General features: G+C 35.7%; 2 protein-coding genes across 2 annotated transcripts; both read left to right on the top strand.

Annotated features, from left to right (window-relative positions):
• Nucleotides 1–5,681: 5,681 nt before the first annotated feature.
• LOC141397508 (uncharacterized) lies at nt 5,682–7,251 on the top strand. Its single transcript, XM_073973870.1, has 2 exons — nt 5,682–5,869; nt 5,932–7,251. The coding sequence occupies exons 1-2, from the start codon at nt 5,748–5,750 to the stop codon at nt 6,794–6,796; spliced, it is 987 nt and encodes a 328-aa protein (XP_073829971.1). The 5' UTR covers nt 5,682–5,747; the 3' UTR covers nt 6,797–7,251.
• Nucleotides 7,252–22,118: 14,867 nt separating this feature from the next.
• Bap60 (Brahma-associated protein 60) lies at nt 22,119–24,094 on the top strand. Its single transcript, XM_073976752.1, has 3 exons — nt 22,119–22,354; nt 22,430–23,659; nt 23,729–24,094. Exons 1-3 carry the CDS (start codon nt 22,235–22,237, stop codon nt 23,882–23,884), a joined length of 1,506 nt encoding a protein of 501 aa, XP_073832853.1. The 5' UTR covers nt 22,119–22,234; the 3' UTR covers nt 23,885–24,094.
• The last annotated feature ends 619 nt before the right edge of the window (nt 24,095–24,713 follow it).

Genomic DNA, 24,713 nt, shown 5'->3' with positions numbered 1-24,713 from the left:
CTCAGGAAGTTCCAGCAACTTCTCTCAGTGAATTTTACTCTCTCAAGCAAGAGAAATTGCATAAAGTTATCGAACAACATTTTGCAAGAACTTGTAAGAAAGTCAGCTGTTTCCGAATATGTATAAAAATTGTTTTTGTTTCTTTTGATATTTTAAATCAAAGTCCCAATTTACATTGGGCGAGTTTACTTGCGGCAATTGTCATTTTGTAGGAGAGAGAGGTGAGGCATATGGCAACCCTTTGCCTCTCAGCACCCTCTCTCACCTACAAACTGACAATTGCCGCAAGTAAACTCGCCTAATGTAAATTGGGAACAAATGGAACAAAAACATAAATTTTAAAATTGCATTTTACCTAGTTAAATCGATAATCGTATCCACAACGCTTTAAAATCTAAAAAAATTTGAAATTTTCTTGATCAAAAATGTTTCAAGCTGATTCGTACAGACCATGGTTTAATAAGAAAGGTTAGCTAAAGCTTCCTGTCAATTTAATTTTTTTCTTTCGACTGTTCCTAAAACGCCAACACAATATATACAACCTTGTGTATGTGTGTGTGCTGTTTGAAAAATATGTCCAACAATTTTGAAAGCAATCGAATTCAATGGGGTTTAAAATAGTTTTTAGAACATTTGTATGGAAGAAATTTGTCAGCTTTTCTTTGAAACAAACATTTTATCATATCCACAACTCGACTATGTGGAGAAACCTTGGCCCTTCATTCATTTTTCGTGTTTTTATAAAATGCCCAACATTGGTTCTGTAAACAAACCCACTTGTTGCTTTTGTGTTTACTAATTTTGATGTTTTAGGAATTCAGGAAAAACAAGGTATGTATCTATAGATTTTTTCCATTTAAATCTATCTCTTTACTTATACCATGGTACAGACCGTACACAAAGTTTACATTGTTCTACTATAACTACAAAATGGTAACAACTGTGAACATCATTAGAAACGTGTTAAGTGTTAATCACAACTGGGCTCGCGACTCGCGAGCCGTGTCTGTGTGAACACACCCAATCTCAATTGTGGTGAGTTTGAACGTTACTCTCACCACCGATCATCTTCTTTGTTTTAGCAATGAATCAGCGCACACGATGTTTATCTACAGAGGGATAGACCCTGCCATCATTTGCTATCTGTTTCATGTCCAATGAGTCACTTGAATATGATTGCTCAAACGAATGCGATAGTCTCATTCTTATCCAAAAAGATCATGCTCTCGGGAAGAACTGTTCCGCTCATTAGATACTTTTTTGAGTCTCTAATTGGACACTTCAGAAAGTTATTAAAACGATAATATCGGTGGAGCAATGGTAAGCATGCTCGCTTTGCAATCTGAATGCCCGGGTTCGATTCCCAGGCCATTTTTTTAATGACAAAGCTTTTTTAAGCTATAAAACATTAATATGAACTTAATACTTGATAAAAATAATAATAAATAAAAAAGAACAATTTTTTTTATTTTCTTTTTTACTTAATTTAATTCCTTTTTATTTTATGTTTTGTTTTATTTTTGTTGTTGTGTCGTTAATCCTTTGTTTGGGTTATTTTTGGCTTTTTGGTTTTTTATTACATATTTAATTTAATTCATTATATTTTTAGAATTGTTTCAGGAATTGTCGCTTACATTAATTTTGTCATTTGAAAAATGTGATGTCGCCTGACCTGGTAATCGAACCCCGGACATTCAGATTGCAAAGCGAGCATGCTTACCATTGCACCACCGTCGTATATAACCATCTGTGTACAAATGTCTTATTTGTTCAACTTACAACAATTCTAAAAATAAATGTAAGCTGTCTAATTTGTATCCAAATAAAGGATGGAAAATAGATATGTCTGTCTAATTTCCATCCTTCATTGGGATATAAATGAGATAGCTTACATTTATTTTTAGATACATATGTATGTTATTAGCTCTGTCTGGTTACCCTAAAATTTGCAACAATTTGTACCAATTGTTGCTGGAAGTCGTCTGTTAACACAAAAAACCAGCAAAAGAGAGCGATTCGAGAGAGACATTTTGACAGTTCTTTCACTGAGAGCTTGCAAATTCTTGCTGGACAAATTTCTTCTAGCAGCAACTGGCAAAGCAATTCTTCTTCTTCTTCCTGTTTCTAATTTGTGGTTGATGTATGTGTGTGAAAATTAAAAACATTTTTTTTGTGGAAATAACATAGTCTAATTGTATTGTTTTATGGAGAACAAATTTGTGGAAAAATACTTGTTTCAATTTCTTTTCTATTTTTAATAAAATACAACGTGTTTGCTTCTTTATTGGCGGACAAATTGTTCTGTTTTGGCAAGCCAGCTGATTGCTTGCTGGTTTTTGCTGGGAAGTGTCTGTTTACTTTTTACAATTTTCTAGCAAAAGAGAATAAAAACCCCTTACTCTCTGAGAAAGTTCTTGCTGGACAATTCTTGCTGGGAAAGTAACCATACAGACTTATTGTTGTTATTTGTCTATCGTATTCTTTTCTAAATGGTGACTGGATACGATGCAAATGGGATAACAATGTACATAATTGTTATTGTACATTAGACAAATGTCTCATTTTTAAAGAATATTAGACACCAAAAAGTTCCTCATTTATAAAATTAGATAAAACTCACTTCAGATTGCTTGTAGGGGATAATCTCGTGTGTGTGCCCAACACAAACGGAGCGGTTGCATTTGTAGTTGTTGGTGAACACTGGTTTTCAGTAGAGCCTGAACACATATTTTAAGAAGATATGCTTTGTATCTGAAAAATATGCCGCTTGCAAGATGGACTAGTTCGGCATCGGAAACTCGTCGATTCTCTGGGTTACAGTAACTAGTTCCACTTCAAACCCCTCACATTGCAATCAACTGTAAACTTTAACATGGGGATGTCATAGGAGGTAACCAATTGACCCTCTATCAGCGTTGCCGACAGTTTTTGATCGGAAATCGTCAAAAAATCGTCAAATCATCAACAATATTTGAAAAATCGTCAAAAAATCGTCAACATGGTTCAAAACTCGGTTTGCTTACCGTTTAATGCGATTTTTCGCTGATATTTTTGTGAATGAGACTGACAACATAAGGTATACAAACCAGTAGTGCGATTCTGTAACTTTTTTTAATAACGAACCGACATCGGTATTTAACGAAAATATTCGGTTGAGTTAACGAATGTCCTATTCTGTAACTTTATGTTAACGATTGTAGAAATCGTTAACTCATACCGACGAAAATCGATAGGAAGGAAATGTCAAATATTATATTTTAATATTAATTAAAATATATTTTGAAGCTGAAAACATTATTTCGTCGCGAGTACAAAACATAAAGCGTTTAAGAAGGAAACAATTCAGATTTTTGAAGGAATTTGGCTCAAATGTGTGTCTTTTGGATGAATACGGATGCCAGTAAAGAAGGATTTCTTAAGATGTTTTTATTGTGTGTGTGATTTAAAAGTAATAAAAGTGATAAAACCATCATTAATCTTTTTTAAAAGCGCAGTTGTATTTTTTTAATTAAAAGTTGGGATCATATTTTGGGTTGTGGCGCTCTGTATGGAAATTCAGCTTTGATATTTGACATGACTTAAGCCCCTTCAGTGATCGTGGATCCGCATTACCGTCATTTGAGTTTATATATTCACATATCCAATATTTCATAGCGGAGAGTATGAAAAGTTCGAAAATCCAAGCGTATACGCCATTTTTAGCATTCTGATTGTTAGGGATGCTGAGTTTAAATCTATAAGATTATCACAAAACAAAGTAGGTTATAGTAATACTATTCACGCGTTGGCCTTAATGCTAAATTAAAGCCTCCTAGAAAGATAGTGTTAAGGACATTGGTATAGGTCTTACATAGCAGTACCACACTTGAGTTCTTTTGAAGCATTAGCTAACGTTTTTCCTCTTTAGTAAGTAAAACAAAGGTTAGCGTAGTCTTCATATGTAGGATAGCATCGGGCAGCTTCGCCACTGTTGCGCCTTCACCAGCGCCGATTTAATTGATGCTACATGAAGGTGGTCTAAAGGAAATTTATGAGTTAATCGAAGATCAAAGAGAACTTTGATGATCTTTATGGAGTTTCAATAAAATCGGCGCTGGCGAAAGAACAACAGTGGCGAAGCTGACCCATGTTATCATACATAGGTAACCCTTATGTAAACGCTTTAAGAAGATTTTTCTCAATAAGGCAGAATTTACCTTGTGTACACTCCTCATTAGCATAACATATGCTCATATAAAAACGCCGTTTTTAAAAGAAATCAACAAAATATTAATAATGTACTGTCGTTAAGACTTAACAACAACTTTTTTTTGGTTGTTAACTTAACAATAATTTTCGGTAATTAACGACAAAAGTTACCGACAAAAATTGTTAAATTTGGTATACAGAATAGCACTTACCGAAAATCGTTAACTACCGACATTCGTCGTTAATTCTGTCGTTAAGGAGTTACAGAATCGCACTACAGAGCAATAAATCTAACCCAATATTACTTAAATACTGCTATAAAAACAGCTTTCAGAAGATGATAGTTTTTCTATGGTTATCGAGTTTGAAGTTATGCAGCATGGTAAAGCTGGGTACACATTGTCATTTTAAATGGTAGCTTAGCTCAAATATCGATTTCTTGACAGTGTGACCGTCCATGTTTGTCCGTACACGTACATTTTGGTTGTTGGGCAGTCGAAAATCGATAAAAATTGTCATTGAAAACTGGCTGACAGCTTATAGAGGGCATTTGTAGGAAGTTAATAAAGCTGGACTCATATTTTTTATAACAAAATATATATAACTAATATTTTATCTCGAAAACTTTTAAGAACGATTTTCATCCATTACCAAAACTAAACGAAAATTGTCAGCTCATGTAATTTGAATGTAAGGCTAAAACTATGAAATACCTGTGCCTAGATATGTGCCTAAATATAAATGGAAATTGCTATAAAACATTAAAAAAAGCTCAAAAATCGAGTTTGGAACATTGCTTTCCTTAAAATCTCTCGTGAAACTTTGGTCAAAATGTAGTTATCGTCTTTTATTTCATGCATTTCTGGCTTACGTGAAAAATCGTCATTTTGGACCATAAAATCGTCAAATCGTCATTTTTCAATTTTGGGCCAAAAAATCGTCAAAATGACGGTAAATCAGCAAATTCGGCAACACTGCCCTCTATACATTACCTGTTGGTGGTATTGTACTAGTTCCAAGTTTACAGTCATATACCACTACCATTAAAAAAGTGGTAGCTTTTATTTAAGAGTAAATAGTCGCAACTGGCGCCTCGTCGTTTCTCGGGGACAACAAGTTGTCAATTGGTTCCCTTCGCATTACTTAGGGGTCAGTTTTGTACTAGTACCACTTGACTCTAGTTTAGGACTATTTAATTGGTTCCCTTCGCATTACTTAGGGGTCAATATTTGTACTATTACGGATTAGAACTAGTTCTGGACTACTTCAATTGCGACAATTGGAATTTTCGTTGCAAGCGGGATTCAATATAACAGACAATTTAAATGACCTAAATATGGCCATAAGCTTTCTTAGTTTTCTAGTACTTGCTTTAAATTAGTCTGTAAAAATGCGAATGATTATACGTATGTTTGTATCATTGTACATATGTATGATGATTTTGTGGTTTGTCATATAGGGAATTACCCTTCATTGTACCTAAAATAAATCTCCATTGTTGAAGAATATGCAGCAAGAATTACATTTCTCATTCTTTGTTTAACTATTCAAAGACTAAAATGTCGGGACTTAAGTTAATGTGTCCAATATGTACAGAGAACTTTCAAGAATCAGACGAAATTTACACCACCAGTTGTGGCCATTTGTATCACCTGGCATGTATGCAAGGGTGGCAGAGTCGGTAAGTGCAGTAGTATTTTGTTATTGAACGATTTTAATTACATATTTACTTTGCTTTTACAGAGCAACAAGTTGTCCCCAATGTCGCGAAGAGAATCCTTCCTCTCATAAAATATTTCTAATTCTCAACGACGATCCGGAAGACTCAAATCCAACGTGTTCTATTGAATTTGTAGAAGAATTACAAGTAAAATTGGAGTCAAGCCTTGACAAAATACACGAACTCGAAGAACAGTTACGAGAGAATGAAGTCAACTTTCTGCAGATGCAGAAACAGTATTCAGCCGAACAGGAACTAAGAAAACGGTTACAAAAACAAATTGATGAAGTAGTTATTACTGATGAATATTTTCTACAAATGCATACTTTATATTCACTGTCAGAGGATCGAGTGAAAACGCTACAAGAGGAGATTTTACGTTATATTACTGAAAATGATTCCAAATCTGAGCAGATTAAACAGAAAGAAAATGATATTACTATACTTAAAACTGCTTTGAGTTCGACTGATAAGAAAATAGCCGCTGATGACGAAATCAGTAAACAATTGCAGCAAAAAATCTTGGAGCAGGAGAACAAAGCTAAGGACCTACATCAAGAAAATGCACGACTTGCAAATACAAATGAATACTACATTAAGGAAATTGCTTTAAAATCAAAGGAGATATCTGTATTAAAGGAATATCTAGGCCGAAAGGATAAACATTTAGATAAAGCAATGACAGATAGTACAATTCATGAAACTTATAAAAACGATGTTGAAAAAGAAGTTAATCAGACTACTGCCGATCTTAAGGTAAAACATCTTGAATCTCACCTGGAGAAAGAAATTGAATGTAACGCAAAACTTTTGATGGATAATAAGAAACTTCAAAATCTAATTCAACTAATGCAAGAAGAAATTGAACTTCGAAAAACTGAACATTAATAGCTTCGTTCCAGTACTTTTGCAGTGGCAAAAATAGCAAAAGAGAACTGCCGAATTTGCTCTCAGAACACATACTTTTTTCAAAAAGTACAGGAACGGAAAATATAGTAATGTTCATAAATATGTCAAGAACGAAAAATGGCAAACGTCACATGAAAAATAAAAAATGTATTTTTGAATGTTTGCAACGAATAGTAATTTCAAATTTTAAATCAAAAAATGCAAGTTATTTGCTAGTCATTTCGAAGTGAACAAGAGGGTGTGGAGGACTAAAGTTTCAATCAATTTTCCAAATTTACGCCCTTGGGACAACAAAAATCATAAGAAGTGATATTTTAACAAAAGCATCAAACAGAGCAGCATCCCATCCGACCATTTTGGCGTAGGTTAATCAATATACATACATATCTACATATTATGTTGACAATAAAAACCATGTTAATAATTCCTTAAAAGGTTTATTGTTCGGGTACTTATTTGATCAGTTCATGTTTTTGGTCCACAATAATATCGACTGACCTATTTATGTATGTATATTAAGCAATTAAAATAGTCTAGTCTTATCCTTTCCATTCTGTGGTGTTGAGGGAAGGTAACAATATGGCTTTTGGGAAAAAAACATTTGGGCTTTCGTATGCCAAGCATTTGTTCCACCGAGGATATTCTTTTAGCAGAAGCTAAATTTTGAAGGGCTTGAACAATACAAATCAAGTTGTTGTGGCGTAAACCTGTACAGAAGATGATTCTATCTGTTAAATTTGAAAACTCCCAGCATCAACTTGCGATACCATTCTTGCATTGGTCACAATTGCAGTAGTTCATCTGTAAGATAGAAATTGTCAAAAAAATATGAGCTTTGATGACATTTTGTACTTCAATACCACGTATTTTCATTTAGCGATTCAACAGTTAATAGCGAGATGAATTAATTTAATGTTGGTTGCATAATTTCAAGTTAATTTGCTTTAAAAGTATTTTTATTGATGTTTTGGTTCAGACTTTTTTATTTTTAGGTTTGTCCTTGTACTTTCTCAGTAAATATTACTCAGTAGCTTCTTTTTAGAAAGTAAAGCATTTTATACTCTTTCAAAGGAAAAAATTAAAAAAGTAAAAAGACAACATTCAGTAAAAATTTTCAATTTGATTAATATTTACGTTTATGATATTTGAATATTTTAAACTTTTGACAACTGCCTAAAGCTACAAAATGTTACTGAACAAAATTCCTCCAGTAAAAATTATAAGTTCTCAGTAACAAAAATTTCAAAACAAGTTTCTCAATTCATTCTCTTTTACTGAACATTTGTGTAAAAAAACAACATTCAGTAATAACTTGTAATAATTATTACAAATTATCGAGTAAGCATACACACTTTTTATTTCTTTCAAAAAAATGTCAAATACGTATATCTTTCCAGTTGTTGAAGAAATAGCAATTGTTTACTTTGACATAGTTATGTAACTAGTTACTCATTGATCCTAGTTACTTTACACCCAAAAATGGCACACAAAATAGCCTATAGCCCGCTTTTGTCACTGGAAATGGGCTTCCCTGCCTATCATGAAAATTCACTAGTTACTGGTAATGCGGAGTGTAATATATTGACTATTTTATAGACTACCGATGGATAGTGTAATCAACAATGTTTCTCTCTTGTAATCTTTTTTCACAATTATTATTTCTCTTTTTGAAAACAAAATAGAAAAAAATGTCAATTTAATTTAATTTTTTTCTGAATTTATAAAAGACGTATTTTGATGCGTTGATGTGCAAAAATTTTTTGTTAAATGAAGATACAACAAACGTGAAGAACAGAAGAATATTTGGTAAGTATCGATATTTTTGGGACAATAGATATTTTTATTATCTCATTACATTTTGTACATTTTATTTCAGGTACTTCTGAATTATCTGAAAGACCCTTGAGATGAACATTTCCAGGACCAAATATACCGTTCTAGTTCTTGGATTCACACACAAGTTTCAATAACAATAATCAAAAGATTAACATTAAATTGTCCTTTGTGATTGTATGTACGTATATACACGTCATGTAATTAAATAAAGCGTGGTTAGCGCATATACAGATTAACTGATATTATTATCTTTTTTTAAACTGATATAATATCCGTTACACGTTAAGCATTTACCCATTTAGCTGATCAAAACATACTAGTGATTTTGGCTATCATTTCTAACTATCGATTTAACTGGTTACTGGTAATGCAATGAAGGGACAATTGAGTTTCCCAAGACTATCAAATTTTGCCAGTTTTTGTAGTACAGGAACGCATTTTATCAAAAAACTGTAAAACTACCCAGCAAAAAAATTTGGAAGTAGTGCAATGCAGAGTTTTCTGAACACTAGAAAGAGTGTTAAAATTCTAAGAATTTGTTTTATAAAAAATAAAGAAATACAAACTAAAGTTATGAACATTGCTGTAATTCACGAGACGCAAATTATTTTTGAAGTGGAGTTGGAGTTTTTTGGAAATCTGAACTGAAGTAGGAGGGAAAATGAAAAACCATTTGGATAATGAAGCAATATCAATTTCGATGTCATAAAAAGCAGAGTAGAGGAAGTAAACTTAGTTCCGATCAAATTTAATGGAGAGTTTTTATAATTTGTGTTAATGTAATAAACATGGTAGAATAAAGTAAAGGTAGGCCACAGCTAACAGCTGATTACAATTTTTTTCTTTTTATGGTCTAATCTGTCAAAATCAGGGTTGACATTTTGTACTGTTTTTGGCATTATGCAATCATAAAGGTAGATGCGTCGCTGAATTGTTCCAACTTCTACTGTAACACTATATCTTCTACTGTAACACTATATCTTAAAATTGAAAACAAGGACAAAAAATGTGTATTCGCGTGGCAAAATAAAATTGTTGATTTTTTTAGCAAAACTTACGAATGAGCGATTTATCAAATATTGATATTAATTTAAATTTGTTCCAAAAGTACGGGAATGTAAAAATTACAATTTTTGTAAAAATTCTGCTGACATTTATCTGCAAATCGGATGCCAGCAATCACGATGTCAGATTAGCCAAACTTGTCAAGTAGAAAATAAGTGAATGACATTTTTTTCACTGTCATAAGTTTGGGAAGAACTTTTGCTATTTTTGGAACACTTTTCCAACAAAAATATTCTGGAGCCTAGCTAAAGAAATGTTTTTACTCTATATGACACTTTTAACATACAGTCAACCAAAAAAGTCTACATACACCCTATAAATCTCGAGTTTTAAGGGTAAGGAAGCATTTTTATGAAAATCCAAGTACATAGTTGTGTATCATATCCCTAATAAACAATATTACATACAACAAAAATATATTCCATAATACGAATAACGGTAAATTCTATAAAAATTAAAAAATTAATAGGGAAAAAGTGTACATACACCTAATGAAATATTAAGATTACCGTAAAATTTATGGTATAAACAATACAAATTTTATATTTTTTTGCTTTATTGAATGTCTCTGGTTGTCTATGATATATTTTAGACAAAATAGGAACACATTTGTGTTTTAATTGCCGTTATTTAAGGTCAGACTTTGCTTATAGCTCGTTATGGCGTACCCTTGCAGATATCTTTGAGTTTTTCAGTCTAGTAGTTTATGAAACCCCAGGAAATACAGTGGGACTAGTTATTCTGAGATCCTAGAGCGATATGAAGTTGTTCTTATGGATAATATATGCTCCTGAGCTTCAATAAAAATATGCGAATTCCTGAGTTTTTCATAAATTTTATAGTTTTCACAGCATTCCAAGGGTCAAATTACAAGCAAGAACCTTGGAATTCATTTTTGGACCTTAACTCAATCAGAAATGTACAACATTATTATACAAACCCGCTCCTAAAGTTTCCAAAGTATCAAAATAAAAGCATCACCAAAGAATGCATGCAATTTGTATGAAATTTACACTGTTAACTAGTATGCTCTCGTATTATGATCGTTAGGGTCACTTGAAGCGCTAGAAATGTCGGATACTTTTACATTGCTTATTCAATGGATGCTCGATGATTGTACCAGACCTTATTACAAGGTAATTCGAAGGCTTCTGCATGTAATTTGCCCCTTGGAATGTTGTGAAAACTATAAAATTTATGAGAAACCTCAGGAATTCGTATATTTAGCTAAGCTCAGGAGCATATATTATCCACAAGAAAAACTTCATAGCGCTCTTAGATCCCAATATTGTTAGTCCCACTGTATTTTCTGCGGTTTCATAAACGACTAGACTGAAAAACTCAAAGAAATCTGCAAGGGTCCGCCTTAACGAGCTATACGCGAAGTCTGACATTAAATAACGGCAATTAAAACACAAATATGTTCCTATTTTGTCTAAAATATATCATAGACAACCAGAGACATTCGATAAAGCAATAAAATATAAATATGTATTGCTTATTCCATAAATTTTACGGTAATCGTAATATTTCATTGGGTGTATGTACACTTTTTCCCTATTATTTTTTTAATTTTTATAGAATTTACCATTATTCGTATTATGGAATATATAGCTCTGTTCCAGAACTAAAAAGTTTTTACAATTTTTACCACTTTTACACATTTTGCGTTCCCGTACACAAAATTTATATGAAAATCCTTTACGACTTTTACAACTTTTACGACTTTTACCACTTTATAAAGTACGGGAACAGGCCATATATTTGTTGTATGCAATATTGTTTATTAGGGATAAGAGATAGAACTATGTACTTGGATTTTCATAAAAATGCTTCCTAAAGCGCTCGGCACATACGGTGCGTTCTGCGTTGCGTTACAACAACCACATGAAAAATGTGTAAGTGAAGCCAAGTTTTTTGAAAAACAACAACATGGCTGACGCATTAAAGTTAAACATAATTTAACTGTTTTGGGACAACGCGTGTCGCAACGTGTCACTAAACGGACCGTATGTGCCGAGGGCTTTACCCTTAAAACCCGATATTAATAGGGTGTATGTAGACTTTTTTGGTTGACTGTATAAAAAGTGAAGCTCTAAGTTCCATATGTTTTTGTAATACGGGATAGCTATGCAGATACATCTACCATTATTATTGTACCATGCCATTTGACGTTTTAAGCCATGGATGCAGTGTGGCATTTTTCAGTGATTTTCATACCTGGCCTACCTCTACTTTATTGTGCCATGGTAATAAAGTTAATATTCTTGTTTTACACGAATAAGCAATGTATTTTATTTATTTTGGGATATTTGCAATGGCTTGCATTTTATAACATCTTTAGACTGCATTTAAATTTAATCCAAAACACTACATCAAAGGCTGTGATTTGGATCGAAAATGAAGTGCATCCTAGCTGTGTGCCGTGGAAACAAAATGGAGTGCATCCTAGCTGCGCGCTCTCTTGTAAAATTCATAGGTGAATTCATAGGAAAAGATGTACTCCAGCGGCAATTGTTCTAGTGATTTAACTGCATCCGCGGATGCAAACTTTTTGCTGGGTAGAATTAAATAGTACTATTTTGCATGTTCTGGAACACAGCTTTTTTATTTGTATGTTCGATGTATATTAGGGATATATATTTTTTTGAAGACAAAATATATTCATCAGAAAAAAAAAACTATTTCCCATATATACTTCTTCATATAAATGACATGTAACCTCCCCCAAGTCCGAACGACGTGCCGCACACTAAAGGCCTCTGCACATACGGCGCGTTGAGCGACGCATTGCATTGTTATTGCATCTTTAGACCACAGCCGACCAAGATGAGGGCACACAAAATTCTCAATATTTCCAACTTTTGACAATGTGTTAGTAACGTTGTATGCACGCATGCTGCAAAACAAAAACAAATCAAAACATTTGTGTGCTCTTTCGTTGCGTTCGGGTCGTGTGTGTGAATTGCCGAAAAACTTCGTAACTTTAACAATATCAAAGCACGACATTGCTTTAGACCAGCCAAGATCATCCATGTACGTTAACGTATATGAGAATAACAATCAGTCGTCGTTGAGCAGCCGACAAGTAAACACGTGCATGGATGTACGCAAAATTTTAGTGGGGACACTGAACAAAACCGCACACACTCGCCTCATGTTTACTGGTTGCAGTTCTATCAACCACTGAATGCTGATACAAACTTTCTTGTGATTCTCTCACTACTTTACTCTCTTTTTTATTTTGAGCATCAATGCTTTAGACTGACTAAAAATGCAATCTGAAGAGTGGCTTGCATTTTAATTGCATCTTTAGACTGATTAAAAATGCAATCCGAAGAGTGCATATAAATTCAATCCAAAACACTACATCTTAAGCTGTGATTTGGATCGAAAATGGAGTGCATCCTAGCTGTGTGCTGTGGAAGCAAAATAAAGTGCATCCTAGCTGCGCGCTCCTTTGTAAAATTCATAAGTGAATACATAGAAAAAGATGTACTCCAACGGCACTTGTACTGTACACATGTACAACTGCATCCGCGGATGCAAACTTTTTGCTGGGTACACACATGAAACACTGTGAGTATCTAAAGAAAAAATAATAAAACACGTTTTTTCTAATCGTATTTTTATTGATTTTTGTTGAAGCACATTTAATTAATAGGTATATAACATTGTGCCGACTTTCGTAAGGTCATTTGCATTGTTAATGTTTAATGTCTTATAGTACGGTTACACTCGAGTTTTTTGCCGGGTTAACCCACTTCGAGAGGATGTATTTGACGTTTGCGCTATGGAATTGACATTTGAAATCCAAACCCACTGGGTTAATCCGGTTTATTGTAACCGGGGTATTAAGCATCCTACAGAAGTATTGAGTATTGTAATTATTGCGAAGTATTCCAATACAAAATGTCACTGATGCGTATTTGAAACGCGCAATACACACGAAATAAGTGATACGAACAGCAACAGGGTGCCTCCTCAAGTCTTCAGTGGACCATCTACATGAGGAGGCAAATATTCTTCCAGTAAAGCAACACAATGAGATGCTCTCGTTGCAGTACTTGCTTGGGTGTTACCGTGAGAGCCATCCCAATCACCATCTGCTGGCTAGGGCCGACACATTCAGGCATATTAGGAAGGATATTCATGCTCTAGAGAGGGAGGTCCAACAATATAGAAGAGAACCCGTGGATCAACAGGCATATCAAGCAGGTTTAAATAGTATTCACACGGATGCAGTTGCTAAGACCATAAGCAAATATAGTGTGAATAAAGTCCTCGAAATACATCCCCCATCTGTCGCAGCTTAGGAGCGTCAGCTGCTACGACAAACTAGAGTAGTTTTGGCTCAACTACGCTTGGGATATTGCAGTCGTCTAAATTCTTATTGGGCGGAAATCGACCGCGCCGTGCAAGACATCTGCCTAGTATGCGGCATGGGCCCGTAAGACACAAAACACCTTTTCTACTGCCCAGCCAAACCTACTCACCTAACTCCAGTGGATCTGTAGTTACATCCCATCGAAGCAGCCACTCTCCTGGAACTGGAAATAGACCCAGAGCCAGATTGAACAGAAGAACGAACATACAAACATAATAGTCGTGTTCCTTTACGTGCCAGAGGTTACCAGTTTTTACCACTTTTTACCCGCAATTGTACCCTTACTTAAAAAAGCATACAATTTATATGATCGCAGCTCACCACTTTTACCATTTTTTGCCACTGTTACCATTTTTCAAAGTAAAGGAACAGACCAAATAATAAGCACTGTTACAACAACAACAAGACGATTTTTAATTAGGTTGCTTTTTCATGTTTTTTACTGAAACAAAGCAAAGAAATCAAGAAACGAGCTGATTTTGAGTTTCTAACTTAATAACTTAAGGCCTGGGTACATAAGCTGCCTCGCCTGCCTATGTTGCCCTTGCTCTTTTATTCTTCTATCACAAATTACGTCCAACTTTACCCACTTAGCGCCGAGATTTTTTTGCGAGAAAACTTAATTTTTTATGAAAATTATATTTTTTTAAACTTGTTAAGCATTTTTTAACAAATAACTGTTTTCTCTAAAACGTATAGTTTTCCTGCAATCGGGACTTCTTTTAAAAGTGCCAAAAACTTTGGAGGGTAATATAGGTGTATTCTTGTTTGCCAATCCCTTGATTTTTTATTGAGAAAATACTCTTACTATATTCCTAATCTCTCTCTCTATGGCCGAAGGTAAGGAAGGTAAGGAACTCAGGGGAAGCTCAAGCTCGACCCAGCCTTCAGATACAGGTAGTGACTCAGACTCCGAATCCCAAACAAAAAAGCCATCGTGGAAAACCGCAAAAAGATGGAGATCCACAAGATGGTAGATGATGTGGGTAAGGGCATTGAAAACCTCACAACACACAAAAAACAGCTGTCTGGGGCTAAACGGCGCAAGCTCAAGAAGCAACAGGCAAGCAAAGAGGCAATTCTGCAGGATGCTCCCAAAGAGGTCACGAACACTCCCTCAACTTTCTCGGAAGTTGGGAAGACGATCAGATCTCCTGAAGAGCAGAACACTGCAAAGACAACAAAAAAAAAAAGAGCTCCACACCTTCAAATGATTCGAGCAAACGGCGTCAAAAACCTCGCAAAGCATGCTGTTCCGAGAATCCCTTGGCAGAGGGCGACAAAGTGAGCTCGAACATGAAAAAGGTGTGCCCGGCCGCGGAATCGACTGCAGACCTTGGGGTTTCCGTAAAGAAATCCCGGACCAAGTGGAAGAGGGCTGCGGAAACCGGTAAAGAGCAGCCATCTTACGCCAATGTAGCAAAGAAACGCTACAGTGACGAGCTCTGCTATGCAGTGATCGACACCATTAGAGGTTCCGGCAAGTTACCCAAGGACCAAATTCAAGCCATTGAAGATGAGGTCAATAACTTGATTTTGGATCACCTAATGCAGGGGGGAGATCCTATTCAAATTGTCAGCAGCGGGGTCAAAGGGGCATGATTGTTTACCAATTTGCCCAGCATGCAAACATTGCCGCCCTCAAGGATATTGTCAGTAGTATAAGACCTCCGTGAGAAAGCGGCAAACTCAACCTGGTGAGGAAATACCAAATTCCTTAACTTACTAAGTCATCCGTTTTTTTTCCGAGGTTGGAGCAGCACGTTCGAGACAGAACGCATGCTCGAGGTCTTTGGTCGTCAAAACAGGACATTGGATGTGAAGAAATGGGAGGTCTTCCACAGGGAGGAGAATGAAGATAGTACTCTCCCTGTGGTCGGAATTGACCATCTCTCCATGTCCAGTCTGACAAAGACAAAGTGCATGGCCTACTACGTTTCAAACGCTGTACGCTTCAAAACGGTAAAGGCGAGCATCGGCGTAAACGAGAAGTCAAAAATAACAGCGAGGAGGCTTCACCTCCAAGCAACAACATACAGGGAGCCGACATTGAAATTAGCGCTTCCCAAGAATCCTGTTTACTGGAGGACCAATGATCGGAGTCATCCAGATAAACCTCCATCGGAGCGAGACGGCAACCATGGCACTGATGGAGCAAATTAACACAGGTAAAGTACACATCGGTTTGATCCAGGAACCATGGACTATTCAGAACAAGGTTTCTGGACTAAACCATATAAATTACCAACTTTTTATGCTAATACTGGGTCTCGCCCGAAAACCTGTATAATATTCGACAAAAACTTAAGTTTTCTTTTCTCTCCAGAGTTGTCAACATCGGACCCAACTGTACTGAAGCAGGGGAATGGCAACATATACCTGGCGTCAGTATATCTGACGTATGATCCACCGACACTACCACCCACGTCGGAGCTGCAGCGGCTGGTGAAGGAAGCAAAACAAACAGGTAACGAAGTACTAGTAGGTAGCGACGCAAACTCACACCACGTCACGTGGGGAAGTACTAATACTAACAAAAGGGGCCAAGCCCTTTTAGATTACTTGAATACTAACGACCTAGTAACACTTAACACAGGGAATACACCCACCTTTGTTTACAAATTTAGAGAGGAGGTATTGGATATAACTATAGAACTGCTAGAATATACTAATTTTGACTATTTTCTCTGATAACGAAGCAGAGCATATACATATGTTCAGAAAATCTTATAAACGAGGTACTGAATTGGAGGGTCTCGGAGGAGCACTCCTCAGACCATAGCTATATAAGGTTTGAACTAACACGGCCGACGCCGAAACCAATAAGTTTCCGGAATAAATCCAAAACCAACTGGACAAAGTGTGGAAAACTAATTAAAGAGAAGCTAGGGCAGGAAAATTATGAATGCCTAAGCACAGAAGACATAGATAAGAAAGTTAATAAACTAACGGATATTATAGTAGAGTCATTCGAAGAAAGCTGTCCCCGTCGAGAGAGGACATCTGCCTACGAAAAACCCTGGATGACAGGAGAGATTCGTAATAAAGGAAAAGAGATCCGGAGACTTTACAATAGAGCTGGACGAAAAAAAGCTGTATTCTGGGACAGCTATCATACAAAGCTTAAAGAAAATAACAAGAACTGCAAAGCGCAACTCATGGAAATTCTTTTGTGAGCAGGTTGACAGCGTTAATGATGTATCAAAAATCAAAAAGTTTCTATCGAAAACCCATACTCAAACCGAGATAATGGTAGATGATATGGGTAATAAGATAGAAACAATCTACGACACTTTAGGGCTTTTGATGAAGACAAATTTTCCGCCGGGCACTACGGCAAAGGTAGGGATATCTGCAGATTGGGAAAATGCTACGGTAGTCGATACCATGATTAAGAGCAAGATCTCAAACGATATGCTTAAATATAAACAACATGCATACGTTAAAGGCAGATCTGTGGAAACCGCTTTACATGAGGTAGTACACCACATCGCAAACACCTTCGACAAGAAGATGTATACACTGGCAGTATGCATTGATATCGAGGGTGCTTTCAATAACGTCAGCACTGAAACCTATATCCAATCCTTAGATAAATTTCATGTGGACCGGGCCCTTAGGAACTGGATAAGCAATATGATAAGGAATATGTGGATACGTTGGGGGCTACACGACGTAACGAAACGGGTAAAGTTGGTCAGGGAACGCCACAAGGGGGATTTTGTCACCTCTCCTGTGGGTTACTACCATATGGTCTGTTCCTTTACTTTTAAAAATGGTAACAGTGGCAGAAAATGGTAAAAGTGGTAAACTGCTATCATATAAATTGTATGCTATTAAAAGTAAGGGAACACTTTACAGGTTAAAAATGGTAAGAAATGGTAACCTCAGGCACGTAAAGGAACAGAGCAATAAATAGCCTACTGAGGACTTTAACCAAAGAGGGATTTGAACCAGTCTGTTATGCAGACGACGTTATAATACTTCTGAGGGGAAAGAACCCTAATTTGTTATGCAAAAGGGCCGAATCGACCCTAAAACTTGCGTATAACTGGGCTAGACCAAGAGGTCTAAACGTAAACCCGGAAAAATAGAAATATGTCTCTTCACTAGGAAAACAAAACTGGGTCACATCGAGGAACCTGTTTTCCTTAACAATACTATTAAGATTTACAATAAGGTCAAATATCTGGGAGTAATCCTGGATAGGAAACTTAAATGGAAGCATCATATCCAAGAACGAGCCAACAACGCATACAGATGTTTGTCAACCTGTAGAAGGACCATGGTCTCTAAATGGAGTCTCAATCCAAAGATGACACACTGGCTATACAAAAGCGTAGTTAGACCCATCCTAACATACGCATCAGTAGTCTGGTGGACAGCGATGGATAAAAAATGTAATATCCCTGTAGGAAATGTTAATAGTGAATCTATACTGACTTACTACTGACATTGTCAACAGTACTACTGACAAACTGTAGACAACTCATGTAATTTCCTATAGACATTTTGTATGAACGTGTCATTCGAAAGTCAGTATTGACATTGGAACTAGTATGTCAGTAGTAAGTGAGTAGTTGCTGAGGAACCATGTGTTGACATTGGAGGTAGTGAGTCAGTAGAAGTAGTGAGTCAATAGAGACATTGGAAGTAGTGAGTCAATAGAGACATTGGAGGTAGTGAGTCAATAGAGACATTGGAGGTAGTGAGTCAATAGTACATAAAGGTTCATATGGAGGCATTGGTACCAAATTTTTCACTATTAAGTTTTGTGGCTTATTTGGAACTTTTTATATATTAAAAAGCTATATAGTGTGCTAATAAGACGATGAACTTATACTTTTGTTTAAAAGTATATTTTTTTAAAAACATATAACTATGAAAATACTAAAAAAGTACAAATTGCGTATTACAGTCTTTTTATCTTTATAAAGGGCTAAGCCCAAGATTCCACATAAGCACAAAATTAGTAAATAAAGCCAATGTTTCCAAGGCTGTCTAACCAATAATAAAAAATCGTTTTCATTGTCAGAAATATCATCGCCTTTTTATTTTCTTGGCCATAAGGATTGGTGTGATTTATCTGCTTAAAATATTTCTTCTTCTGCTGCACTTAACGTTTTATTAGGCGATTCTCTGAATATTGATATAACATCTAGGAATTGAAAAGATTAAACATGTATAAATAAGCACAAATAAACAAAATGTTCTTAATTTGCTTACACATTACATTTGTATAAACATTGGAAAAATCTCGCAATCGATTTTTTCCAAAAACACCCTTCAACATTTTAACTCATTATTATGCCGTGTCCAAATATCAGATGTAAGTTGCGTTCTTCATTTCCAGCAAGACGGGACAATGTATTCGTCAGGCTCAACAATATTCTCTAAAGCGAGGTACACACGATCAGTTTTGACTGTCAGTTTTGCTCAAATAATCGGATGCTTGCCAGTGTGGCCGTTCATTTTTGTCAGTCATCTGGTAACCACAAAATATTTTGGTGTTGTTGGACAGTTTGACATTTATCGATATCGAAGTTTCACCACAAATGTGAATTTGTTTCTATTTTTCACTCGTCTTTTATAATTTCCTTTGCTCATGCTTTCTGTTATTAAAATTATCGTTAAATCTATTGATTTTTCACAAAAATATTTTCTTAACGAACCGCCAAAATTATTTTATATACAATTAAGAAAATTAAGAAGATGCTTCGTTGGGCTATCAGCTGTCAACATAAACAATGCTACTTCTTATTAAGGTAAAAGTATCAATTGTTGACAACCTGTTGACAAAAGGTGTGTACGATAACCCAATAATTTGTACAAAATTCGTACAAATTTTTACTGAATGCTGTTCGATAACAAAATTATCCAGCAAAAGAGAGCGAGTTTGGAGCGATTTTTGGAGAATTTTGGGACTGAGAACTTACAAATTTTTACTGGGAAAATTTGTCCCGCAAAAATTTCCAAGTCTGATCAGCCGGCTTTTAATCACCTGTTTAATGTTAACAACTTGAAATGTTAACATTTTTGACCAAGAAAATTTCACAATTGCACATTTTTTTTAGATTCTAAAGCGTTGAGGATTAAAGCATTAAATAAGAAAAATGTAATTTTGAATTTTGTGCTTTTGTTTCATTTGGTTAAAAATATCAAGAGAAACAAAAACAAAACTTCATACATTTTCGGAAACAGCTGACTTTCTTGCAAGTTTTTGCAAAATGCTGTTCGATAAGACCGTGTTTAGACATTCAAACTGGAAAGAAAATTTTTCTTCTCAATTTCTTTTAAAATTTCCTTGTTGTTTAGACACGGAAATCATGTTTGTGTCAATTTTATAATTTTTCTTATTCTTCTTCACACTCATTTTCTCATTGCGCCGTTCAAAAACAAAGCCAAGGCAAAATTGTAATGAAAAGTAAAAATGAATGTGTGTGATAAACAATTAATTATTAAAGGAACCCTTGAATAGCATTTTAATTTTGATATTTCCCTTATTTCGAATTGTTTTTGCTTAAAAAAATAGTTTTTCCTCCAAATGGTTTTTTTTTCAATTGTCTCCGCTGTTGTTTGTTTCTCGACAGAGAAAATAAAATGAAAGAAAATGCAAAAACAAATCTGCAGCCAACTTCATGTTGTATACGAAAAAAAACGAAACAAAACAAAATTTGCCAGTACAGAGGTGTGTGTACCCCCTCTTGTTCCTTTCTACTCCCTCGCCCATAAACTCAATTTTCTTTCCCATCAACTTTCCCTGTATAAACAGGGACCAACTTTCTGCAATTTTTCTTGCTTGAGAGAGTTAAATTCACTGAGAGAGGTTGCTGGAAGTGACTGAGTAATAATTGCTGGGAAAGTTATCGTACACACCTAAAGTGTTGACTTTAGGTTAGTTATCCCTACTGGTCACTTGGGCCTACAAGCTCATATGCATAAAATTAAATGCGCAGATAACAGCTTATGTACGGCATGCGGAGAGGACGACGAAACGTTGGAACACTTTAGCTGTAAACACATCTAACGTTTGAGTAAAGTTTTGTGCTGCGCGTTGAGAAAAAACAACAACAACCGGGCGAAGCCTACACTAAAGTCCAGCATTGATATGTTTGCCGTCATATATTTCAAATGAAATTGAATTTTTCGGCATCATGCCGAACAGTGTAAAAACGGCCAAACCGACACAAAACTTTACCCAAACGTTGGATCTGTTTTCAGCTTTTCTTTGCCAATGCCCAGCTTTCGCAAATATCAGGTCCCAGTCTTTAGGGACCGACACTATACCGGGAATTAATCAGATAACGTAAATGATTTTAAACAGTTAAAGCTGTAAACAGATACAACGTTTGGCTAAAGTTTTGTGTCGTTTTGGCCGTTTTTACACTGTTGGGCATGATGCCGAAAAATTCAAATTCATTTGAAATATATGCCGACAAACAGATAAACGCTGGACTTTAGTGTCGTCGTCGCCCTGTTGTTGTTGTTTTTTTCTCGACGCCCAACGCAAAACTTTAATCAAACGTTGTATCTGTTTCCAGCTTAAGGGATTTTGTTAATGGCACGGAATTCCTAAAATAATAAAGAGACCAAATATGACCCTTTCTTCAATTAGTCTAGAGTGCACAACAGGCCTATTCTGGCTTAAGTGTATGTCCATTGGACATGTGGCGACTTGCGCCCCTCTTTTCAACCTAACCTCCATATTCCTAACAAATCCCTGACTTTTTACGAATCTAGCATTTACGATTAAATTTTTATCGCATTTTTCATCAAAAGTCGAAAATTACAAAAAGTCGATTTTTTTTGAATAGCTTTGCAGATAACAGACAATACTATGACAAAATGCGATAAAACCCACAAAAATATTCGAAAATTGTTGCTACCATTTTTTGTGACGTTTAAGCGACCAGTGGCTTTATCTAGGTTAATGTAAATGAGCTATTAATATTATAATATTGGCATCATTTTTATTTTTCTCTTTTCAATTGGCATCATTTTCTCCGTTGCCCTTCAAGTCGATTTAGGTGTCCCTAAGAAAAATGGCGACATTTGTATAATTCTGCGTCGCTGTTAGATCTGCTGTAAACTTAACTTCTTTTATATTTTGTGAATATTTTTCGTAAATAATGTCGCAAAGATTTGCTCCCGGTCAGGGACAATCACCAGTGCCTGGTCAACCACGATATCCTCCTCCACCACCACAGGCTGCAGGTATGCGTCCCTATGCCGCTGGTACTTTTCCTCCGGTAAGTAAACTTTCTTGTCAAACGTAAAAAACAACAATTGAATAACTTGTTTGTCCAATTTGATTTAATTTTCAGCAAAGGGGATTTCCTCTGCATCCTAGTAATAGTCAGCCAGTTGCAGGCAATACGAGTTCTCCGGTTGGGGCTCCACTGCATCAACGGGCGCCTCAACCGGGCTTTCAGAGTGGTCTGAGGGGTAGTGGAAGTGGTGGTGGTAACAAACGTTCAAGCGAAGCACGTAATATGAATAATGCCCAAAACAAGAGTGAGTTCAATTCCGCAGCAAAGAAGAAGAAGAAATTGGCAGATAAAATACTGCCACAAAAGGTACGGGACTTGGTTCCCGAGTCTCAAGCCTATATGGATCTCTTAACTTTTGAGAGAAAATTAGATGCAACTATAATGAGGAAACGACTGGACATACAAGAAGCTCTTAAAAGACCAATGAAACAGAAACGAAAGTTACGTATTTTCATTTCGAACACATTTTACCCCAGTAAGGAACCCACAAACGATGGCGATGAGGGTTCTCTTGCTTCATGGGAATTGCGAGTGGAGGGACGTCTTCTAGAGGATGGCAAAGGTGATCCGAACACGAAAATTAAGCGCAAGTTTTCATCTTTTTTCAAGTCGTTGGTTATTGAATTGGACAAGGAATTGTATGGACCAGACAATCATTTGGTTGAGTGGCATCGCACACACACCACACAAGAAACCGATGGCTTCCAAGTTAAAAGACCAGGTGATAGAAATGTTCGTTGCACCATATTGCTGCTGTTGGACTATCAGCCATTGCAGTTTAAATTAGATCCAAGACTTGCTCGTGTATTGGGCGTACACACACAAACTCGTCCCGTAATAATATCTGCGCTGTGGCAGTACATCAAGACACACAAGTTGCAGGATGCCCACGAGCGGGAATACATCAATTGTGACAAATATTTGGAACAAATTTTCGGCTGTCAGCGGATGAAGTTTGCCGAAATTCCACAACGCCTCAATCCCCTTCTACATCCTCCCGAGCCGATTGTTATCAATCATTTCATCGAGAGTGGTGCTGAAAATAAACAGACGGCCTGTTACGATATTGATGTTGAGGTTGATGACACACTTAAAAACCAAATGAACAACTTTCTCATGAACACTGCCAGTCAACAGGAAATACAAGGTTTAGATGCGAAGATCCATGAAACGGTCGACACCATTAACCAAATGAAAACGAATCGTGAATTTTTCCTAAGCTTTGCAAAAGATCCTCAAACATTTATTCAACGTTGGATTGTTAGTCAAACACGTGATCTGAAGGTTAGTAAAATTGTTTGTGTTTTCCAAAGGTATGGAAGGCCTAAGATGATTATTTTATTGTATTTGCAGGCTATGACAGATGTCACAGGAAATCCGGAAGAGGAACGCCGTGCCGAGTTCTATTATCAACCATGGACACATGAGGCCGTTTCACGTTATTTCTTTACTAAAGTCAATCAGAAGAGAGCCGAATTGGAACAGGCCTTGGGTATACGAAATGGTTGAATGGCACAACAATAAAACATATATATCAATTGTCAGATGTTTATATTTACATCTGAGTTTGTAATTCCATTGTATCATGTTTGTGGTATTCTCATTTAAACTAATTTCTCTTGTATTTAATATTTGTCAACAACAATACGCATTAGATTTCTCTAAAAACAAACAAATTATGATAAACATTAACAAAAATAATAATTATTATGTAAGGAATTGTGTTTTTTGTTTATTTGTGCACCCTCTGAATATATGTATTAGGATATGTCTAAGGGGGTAGCAACTCTTGGTTCATCCAGAATACTTCAAATAGAAAATTAAATGACATAGGTAAATAAGATGAACAAAACTGAAATTCACAGGTGGAAACAAATTTGGAGCGGAGAGATCATTTACATTTGTATTTGGTTTATGACAATGAGATCAATCAGCTTATTACGGTTGGCGTAGTCGTGGACGTTCAAGTGACGTAGACGTCGTAGTCGTATGATGATGATGAATAATGATATACAACTTTTGCCTTTTATAGCATGTTATGTCCTTAAAAAATCAAAAGAAATACATTCGTAATTCCCAGAACCGATTTCTTGGATTAAATGTAATATTTATTTTTTTGATACGACAAATCGGTATTACGTATGGCGTTGAAATACGTGGAAAGAGTCGTGACCTATTTTGTAAACGACAGGATATAAAAATAAAAAGTCAATTTCAAAATAATTTTTTGGCAATGATTATTAAAAATTATTGGAAAATAACTGTAAGAAGTACAAATGTTACCACTTTTATTCATTTGCATAAGATAAATTTCGTGTTTTTATCAAATGACAACCTT

Source organism: Musca autumnalis, unplaced genomic scaffold (genome assembly GCF_047663935.1).
Source record: "Musca autumnalis isolate F117 unplaced genomic scaffold, ASM4766393v1 scaffold_3, whole genome shotgun sequence".
NCBI lineage: Eukaryota > Metazoa > Arthropoda > Insecta > Diptera > Muscidae > Musca > Musca autumnalis.
This window is presented reverse-complemented; position numbering and strand designations above follow the sequence as displayed.